Genomic DNA, 8,913 nt, shown 5'->3' on the forward strand with positions numbered 1-8,913 from the left:
GTTTTAAATATTTGCTAAAAAGAATGGAGAAGGCAGAAGCAGGAGAAGCTCTGAGTTCAAGGCCAAGCTGGTTTACAGAGCCAGTTTCAAAACAGCCAGGGCCACACAGAGAAACCCTGCAAATGTATATATCCTATGGGTATATGTGTGCACCTGAATATATGTATGCATACCACATATATGCAGGAACCTGAGGTCAGAAGAGGTTGTCAAATACCCCAGCACCAGAGTGAAAGATTGTGAAGTGTCATTCTGACCCCATGTATATCAAAATGGAAATAAGAAGCCGGAGCCCAACCCTCAAGGGCTCTGATCAGNCCTTTATCACCAGAGTTCTCCACAGCCAGGCTGACATATTTATTGGAAAAAATTGAAACCACAGATGCAATGCATTATACAAAGAAAGATCTTCATTCCATAATAAAAGTCCTGTGAGGAGGAAACAAGAGCCAGTGGCTACCTGCTCTGGGAAGGTAGGCACCTTGTGAGAAGTGAAATTCACTTATAGGGACTACTCTAATGGAAAACAGTGGAAAAGGTNAGAAACAGAAGGGGGCAGGCATAAACAAACAAAAATCAGCCCCATCCCTGCACGGTTTGAGAGTTTGTTATAAGCTTGAGACATTTAGGTTATCACCAAGATTTAACCAGATTCCTCGGTTTGTCCCTAGAGTGGTAATCAAGTTTAACTTAGGGTCTTCAAACCTGAGGTAGTTGAGGGTCACCTGAAACACATGTCTGGAAGGTTCTATTCTCACAACTGGATCCAGTCACGTCTAACCCACCATTCCTGGCTCTGGCTCCTGGGAGGGGAAGCACTCCATTACTGCTTTGCTGGTCCTGGGTTTGGGCTGGACCTGGGAGTCAAATAGCTCTTCTGCGTCACTGTGGATGCCTGGCAAGTGCTGTCATGGTAGTTTCCAATGCTACAGTGTGGTCTCTGAGAACCTGAAAGGTGGAAAGAGGGCAAAGCCCCTCTCTTTGGAAGGCCAATGTAGGGGATCCAAGATGAAGATCGACCGAGCAGAGCTCATCCTTGTTGGATGCCAACTTGGAAGATGATCAAAGATGGGAGAGAGCAAAGTCCACTCTGGTTGGAAGGCTACTACAGATGATCCAAGATGGCAGAGGGCAGGGCCACTCTTATTGGCAGGTGAATGTTGGGCCCACAGACTTGCTTTTCTAGCAAGGTCTCCAGAGATATGGAAAGGCAACCGAGAGTAACACATTGGCCAGCTTTAAAATTCAGGGATCCTTCTACAACTAAGTCACTGACCAAGAAGTAAAAACTCCCCGACACAGGATGAGGACCAATACCTCCTGAGAGGCCATAGCACCCTAATGTGACCAGAATGATAAACACTTGTGACCCTGGGTTACCTGGTATAAGCCCTAGTGTCTGACTCACCACACCAGTCCTGAGACAGGGTGCCCTGCATGTGTTTGATTCTCCCAGGGCAAAACAGGAATCTGGGGATAGTGCTGGGGGGCAGTACAGCAATAAGCCAGTTAAATTAGAGCCTGGTCTTTGTTTTTGAGACAAGGTCTTAGTATATAGCCCAGGCTAGACCTGAACTCACAGTCCTCCTGCCTCGGATTCCCAAATGCTGGGATTATAGTTGTGCATTGACAAACCTGACATAACTATTTAAATTCCTTTTTGAGCTATGACCCAACCCCACAGAAGTAGATCTTCTATGCACACACTTATGCTTAGCCCGGAGGCACCAGGAAACTGCATTATCTAAGTCACAGCTGGATTTGAGTTTCTTCCTCACCCCACCCTAAGTCTTTATTTTGTCAATTTTCTGTCTTTAAAGTTATTTTTTTTTCAGGAGTTATTTTCTCTAAAAGTATGTGGGCACTTCTGTATGAACACATGCAGCAGACGCCATTGGATCCCTTGAGGCTGGAGTTGAAGGTGGTCGCGGTCACATGTGGGTGCTGATTTGGGGGGGCCTCTGTAAGAGCGGGGAGTACTCTTAACTGCTGAGCTACCTCGCCAGCTCCTCAGCTCCCTGACTTGAGGATCCAGCCACACCCCAGGCAGCAGCCTGTAGTCTAAGAAGCCTGGGGGTGTGGGGAGGAAGGCTGTGAAGTTCCTTTTGAGCTGCTCCTCAAGCGACTTGCACCTGTTCTGCTTCATCTGCCCTTGCAAGTGTCCTGTGTCCCTCTGCACTGGGTGGCACCTTGCAGACCAGATGGTGAGAGTTAGGTTGATGTAGATCTGGAGGGCAGTACCATTAGCTGAGGTGTTTCTTCCAGCCTTTCCTGGTCTTTCTTCTTACCCACCTGGAGGACTTTATCACGAATACCCTTTCCAACCAAAGAGAAGCAAGTTTCATAGCCCAAGTCGTGCCACTACACTTAAATTGGAGTGCTTAGAACTGTAATCATATGGGTCAGACTACTCCTTGCCTCAAATAAAAACTGCTTTTGTGAAAAAAAAAAAAAAAAAAAAAAGAATTTCCAGTTTGGTTTGACCAGCCACCAGGTTAAAGACTCATGTTTTGGTAGTAGCAGAGCCAAAAAAATTATGGTCTCAACTGGGTGAGATGGCTCACACCTTTGATCCCAGCATTTAGGAGACAGAGGAAGGGGAACCTCTGTGACCTCAGGACAATAAGGTGGACAAAGCTAGTTGGAGGCCAGCCAGGACTATGTAGTAAGACCCTGTCTCCAAAAACCAGTTATATAAATCTCTATACACAAACATTTATAACCTGTTTTCTTTTTTTTTTTTTTTGAGACAAGGTATGTAAATTCAGGATCTTCCTGCCTCGGTCTGCTGAGTGCCAAGGTTACAGGTGTGTGCTAGCCAGCCTGGCTGGAGAAAGGCAGCTTCCGAGCTATTACAAAGTCCTGATGGGACATGAAGCAGGTAGGGACCCTTCTGTGCTGTTGCCTTACCTCGTGCTGGGGCTTTTCACTGTTTCACTCCCCAGGCAGATTTTTTTTTGGGGTTTTTTAAATGACAGTGGCTTTTCATATGGGTTTGTCATTTATTCAGAAAACCCCCATCTATTGCTGTGTGTTTGATGTCATCTCGATGGGACACATGAGAGTGACTCTAGAAACAAGGACTCTATGGCCACCGTAGGAAAAGCTGACCGGCAGTGAACACACGGACCAGCTGCATTGGCACAAACGAGCCAACGCCACCACTCATCCATTGAGTGTTCTGGTCCTTGGACCCAATAAACATTGTTCTGGCACCAGAATGGGCCCATTTCTACTGCAGAAAACTCCTTTAGCCCAGTGTGGAGGTCACATGTCACAGCCATCATCTGGGTCTCTGGGAGGTTTTGGAGTGCCCACCGGGGTCAGAGTGGGGCAGGAAGGAGGAGGTTGATTCACAGTGATCAAGCATTAGTCTCACAACCCATCACCCAGCGAAGCTGAGCTCTGCCCCATGGGGACAGGCTCAAAAGAAGTGCTTGCTGGCTGCCACCTATGTGTTACTACAAAGAAGNNGCCACCCCCCTGCTCCACAAGGTCACTTAGATCAGGGGTCCATTAGGGAGTTGCAAAGTGCTGTCCCTGCTTGTGGCTAGGCATGGTGCCCCCTGTCCCCATCCTGTCTGCATGGGAGCCAGAGTGGGTGGGTGGTGATGGGGNCTGTGTCAGAGCCAGTGGTCCCCCTTCTCCTTTGCCCTGTTCCTCAGTGCTTTAAGGAACCTGCCTGCTTTGGAATCCAAGCCTGGAAATGCCCAGGGATGGCGCGTTAGCTCTGTGATCTGTGGAGGTTGACGNCGGAGGGCACGCCTGGATAGTTACCCTTGGTCCTGATTGCTCCAAGCATCACTGGGGCGTGTGCTGCATAAAGATTGTTAGTAATAAATAGCGAGAGTCTGACACCGAGCCAAGCTCGTTTCCCGATCCTGTGGGCCTGTGGGGTAAGCAGCGCACGGAACCACCTTTTTCTGGGTCAGGAGGCCGCAGAGGCAGGCAGACGGAGAAGGGACCACTTCCGGTTCCTCCACTTCCGGCACATTTGTCCCTCTTGGGGCCTTGTCTAGGTTTGACAGGAGGTGACCCAAATGACATGGCACAGGAAGTTCGCTCTGGGGATGTAGTGTTGCTGTTCCACACGGGCTCCATTCCTGCAGGTGGCGGGGTGAGCCTGGTGACAGGAGCTCCTAAGAAAACGTCCCCTGAACAGCTGGGTCCCTGGCACCATTTGCTTTGTCTTCAACTCTGGTNCTCCCTGGCTTGTGATGGTGGACAGAGGCCTTGGGCTGGCATCCAGGTCAGAAAGTAAAGGCACTAAGCTCAGCCTCAGCCTTCCAAGGAGAGCTGTCACCCTGGGGAGTAGCCTTGGCTGACGGAACTGCCGAGCCGGAGCACCGAAGCGTGGCCTGAGCCGCACCGGAGTGTGTGGTGGTGCTGTGGGGGGGCTTCCTCTCAGAAGGCTCAGAGCTCAGGGTCAGGCTGGGTGGGGGAGGAATCCTTTTTGGGAAAGTTGGTTGTGTGAAACTTTAAAAACGGGAAACCAAAAGACCCAAACGACCACCTAGTAAGAAGCAGTTAGAGGACCCATCGGACTGCCAAAAAGTGTAGTGTGGAGGCCAGCTGTCCCTTCGTGTTCTTTCCAACAGTGGAGTCAGACATCAGTCTGGGTTGGAATCCAGCGGAGTTTGGATGCTCACAAGTTTGTGCAAAGGACAAAATGCAAAGGACTGAGGAGGGGGAAAAAGAAAAGACTTAAGCTGTCCCCTCTCCAAGCTCCCAGTGACAAGAAGCCCCTCTAAGCCGGACGTGGCCTGTGAGGAAGTGGCCATGTTGCTGTTTTTCTGTGGACCTGAGCTTGCTCATGGCTGACCCTGGTCTGCCTGTGTTGCCAGGGATATAGGGGAAGAACCCATCATGCATGCAAACGGAGGTGGTGTCATGGGGAGACCCGATGGCCTTCAGCTTTTGTCACTGGAGAGGCCTACAAGGACCTGAAGTGCCACAGAGGGGAGCGAGCGTCACAGAAGGGTAACAAGAATTTACATTCTGATGTGTGGGGTGTCGGCTTGGCTCTACTCTTTGTCCGGTATTGCTTCTTGAACAGTAGAAGGTGATGCCTCTGTCCCTAGAAACAAAAACCAAACAGGTGACACAGAGCCTTGTGCATATGTGCCAAGAGACTGTCGGCACGTGATCCTCTCCACCTCGTGACTGCCGTAAGTGTCCTTGACTGTGTTCAAGAATAATGTAAGGATCACGACAATGAATATGTGCTTAAAGTCGGCAGGGTTTGCCAAATGCTTTAACCAACAACAGTCTTCCCTGGGACGGACATAACCACTTTGGCCATNCAGAAAGCCACACGTGGCAGCAGGCAATGGCAGGGCCTGGGTTGGGACAGAGCACAACTCTCAAGAGTCAGTATTCTCCTTCCACCTTAGGTTCAGGGATCAGACAGGCAATCAGAATTCACTGGAATATTCTAGTCAAGTGCTCTACTGCTAAGCTGTGTCCCAGCTCCCAAGTGGAGAATTCTAGGCCAGCATTGCACAGCCCAGCAATATTGCTAAGCCCCTTTTTACTTCCCAGTTTTGAAAGAGTTTAAGTTGTTAGGTTGGCCCTGAATTCATTTTGTGGAAGTTTACATCAAACTTTCAATGCTTCTTCTGTCTCAGACTCCAGAATAGTTGGGAGGAGAGGCATGGGCCACCAGACCCAGCGCCAGGGCTGGTCTAAATATTCTTTTTTTTTTTTTTTTTTTGGTTTTTCGAGACAGGGTTTCTCTGTGTAGCCCTGGCTGTCCTGGCACTCACTTTGTAGACCAGGCTGGCCTCGAACTCAGAAATCCGCTTGCCTCTGCCTCCCGAGCGCTGGGATTAAAGGCGTGCGCCACCACGCCCGGCTTGGTCTAAATATTCTTGCATTCCATTTCTCCAGGTAAGCCTGTTCACTTTTTGGCCAGTGTGGCCTTGTGTGTAGGTGGGTATGTGTGTGCATACATTTGTGTGTGTGCGCAAGTGCATGTGCATATGGGCACATGTGTGTGCATGTTGAAGGTGGTGGTAGTCCAGTGTTAAGGGCACTGGCTGCCCATCCAGAGGACCCGAGCTGGAGTCCCAGAACCCACAAGGCGGCTCACAACTGTGCCCACACCCAGGNGAAAGCATCTTACTTATCAATGTGGAGATTTATAAAATTCAATTTTTTTGGTTTGTTTTTGGCTATGTGATCTGGGGTGTTCTCCAATTTCTAATCTTCCTGCCTCTGCCTCCCCTGTGCTAGGTTCAGAGGTGTGCACCACCCAGGTGAATGGCTGAGGATTTGAATGGTAAGAGCACAAGCTATCGGCTTAAAGATGATTTAGGAATAAGAAGAGGAGAGGAAGGGAAANGCCAGAGGGTCCTGTTCTGTTAGCGAAGGAAGCACCATAAGTGCCCAAGGGGGGCTCACCTTCCTCCCAGCCCTCAGCAACGCCAGCCAGCTCGTAGTGTTTCTTCCGTAGCTCTCCTAGTTTCTGACGCTCCTTCTGCAGGTCATTTTCCAGCTCCAGCACCCTAACCTGATGGAAAAGTGGAATGGGAGGGCCTTACATTTCTCTGGTTTAACCTAGTTAACAAAATCAAAGCAAACGTGGGGATTGAAGCCAGCGTCAAACTCATGCAGAATGTTCTGCCGACGAGCAATGCTCCCACCACCGTGCTTTTCCTTTGTATCTTCTGTCTCTCAAGGGCCTCATGCAAGATAGGCAGGGGCTCTACCACTGAGCCACGCCCCCAGCCCCTCCCTGGGGGATTCTAGGCAGGGGCCCCAAACTCAGGACTGGCTAAATTTCCAGAGCTCAGTGGCTATGCATAAATAGTGTCTAGAATCTGGAGTCTGGCAGCAGATCCTGAGCCTGGATGCAGCATTCACTCTGCATGACTCTGGGAAAGTTTATCTTGTTATGTCTGTTCCCGTGACTATAAGAATGTGTGCAATAATGCTGGGCAGTGGTTCAAGGTAAGCAAGTGCTTAGCTGCAGTCACCCCAAGCATATTAGTGGCAGATTCCAGGCAGGTGTTCTAAGCCCAAATGACAGCCGGCCCTTGTCATGTCCCTCTGGACACTTCTCTGGACTGGTCTTCAGATGTCACCTCTTCTCCCTGTGTCTCAGGTTCCTTCCTCTATCATATCTATCCAATTTCCACACCTTGTCAAATCCACGATACTGANTGAGCTGTCTGCGCAGCCTGAGATGAGCCTTTTTAAGTTTACAGCCCAGCTCTTAGTTGAACTCTTTTGAGACAGTGTTCCATGTAACACTGACAGACTGGCCTTAANCCCTTTGTCCACCTCCCTAGAGCCAGGATTACAGGGATACAATGTGACATTTAGACTTCTCTTTCATTCTTTTTTATCTTTAATTGTGTATCTATGTGTATGTCAGGCTTTTTTTGGGTGGTGGGGGGGGGTGACACACATATGCAAATGAGTGAGGTGCTCACTGAGGCCAGATGGTATTGGATCTCTAGAACTGCAGCCAAAGGTTANTGTGGACAAGTGCTCTGAACTGCTGAGCCTCCTCTGTTGTTCTTTCTAACAGAGTCCACACTGGCCTCAAACTCGTGGCAGTCCTCCTGCCTCAGCTTCCCAAGTGCTGGGATTATTACATGCCCACCCACACCTGGCCTCTCCCTGTGGGAAGGATAATGGAGGCTGCTGTGTGGGCAATGGAGACAGCCCGACCTTAGATACAGCAATGGTGTTCTTACCTGGGAATCCATCTCCTGGCGCTTGATCTGGGTCAGTGTCATGCTTGAGAAGTCCATACTGTCTGCAAGGACAGATAGAGGGAGAGTCAGTCAAAGCAGATCTGCTGCGGCTGTCCCTCAACTACGAGGACAACGAAAATCCCCCACTGCAGTGCTTGGCCTGTCCTTTGGCACCATAAGGGTCGCAAGCTGAACTGTCCCCACAGGCTCCTGTTTGGAGAAGTGTTCCCAGCTGTGGGTGATGTTGGGAGGCTGTGGAATGTTTAGAAGGTTGGGCCTGGCTGGCAGACGTAGGTCCCCAGAGGCAGGACTTTCTTTGTGTACATACAANTGTGCATATAGGCAGGTCATGTATGTTCATATGTATGGTGTGTGTGTGTACATGTGCAAGGGGAGGCCAAAGGTCATCCTCAGGAGCAGATTACTGTGCTTTTCTTATTATTTTATTTATATATTTTTCCACCTTGTTTTTTGAGGCAGGATCTCTAATAGGCCTAGAGCTGAGCAGTGAGCTCAAGGAAACATTCACCTGTCGCCAGCTCCGCAGCACTGGGATTGATGTGCCACCATGCCCAGGCCACCACACCTGGGTGGGTTCTGGGAATCATGTTTGCACAGCATCCACTTTACTGTGCTGCCTCCAACTGAGGTCAACCTTGGTGACAAGCTCTCTTTCCCAGTGAGACTTTTCACCAGCCCCCAGATGAGTGTATCATCACCATGGAAACATGCCTGGGGGCGTGTGTGTTTGTGTGTGTGTGTGTGTGTGAGAGTTTCTAGAGTAGGTTCANTGAGGTGGGAAAAGCTACTCTAGATGTGGGCAGGAATATTCCATGGGTTGGGTCCTGGTCTGAATTAAAAGAAAGTGGAAACTAGGGGCGATCATTTGTAAGGCCAGCACTCTGGGAGCAGAGGCAGGAGGATCTCTGGGAGTTTAAGGACAGCCTGATTACATAGCTCATTCCGGGCCAGCAAGGGCTACACAGTGAAAATCCATTTCAACAAAAGACAGAGAGAACAAACAAACATAAAGAGCAGGTAAGAAAGCGTTAAGCTGAGCAGTCATTCATCTCTCTCTGCTTCCTGACTGCAGATGGAATGTGACCTGCTGCCTCAGGCTCCAGACAGACTGCTTTCCCAGGGACTGCAACCTCCCCCCACACCCCCAAGAGCCAAAATAAATCCTACCTTCATTTTTTTTTTTTTTTCG

At 49.6% G+C, this 8,913-nt stretch overlaps 1 protein-coding gene across 1 annotated transcript in view; it reads right to left on the reverse strand.

Annotated features, from left to right (window-relative positions):
• Window positions 1–388: 388 nt before the first annotated feature.
• The window catches only part of Hip1 (huntingtin interacting protein 1), a 142,691-nt gene continuing 134,166 nt past the window's right edge, over window positions 389–8,913 (reverse strand). Inside the window, exons 26-28 of the mRNA XM_029477805.1 lie at window positions 7,704–7,765; window positions 6,403–6,511; window positions 389–5,077 (exon numbers count right to left, since the gene is read on the reverse strand). Of these exons, the coding sequence (XP_029333665.1) occupies window positions 5,025–5,077; window positions 6,403–6,511; window positions 7,704–7,765 (224 nt within the window). The 3' untranslated portion in view covers window positions 389–5,024. The remainder of the gene's footprint in view (window positions 5,078–6,402; window positions 6,512–7,703; window positions 7,766–8,913) is intronic.

This window comes from Mus caroli, chromosome 5, assembly GCF_900094665.2.
Source record: "Mus caroli chromosome 5, CAROLI_EIJ_v1.1, whole genome shotgun sequence".
Lineage (NCBI taxonomy): Eukaryota > Metazoa > Chordata > Mammalia > Rodentia > Muridae > Mus > Mus caroli.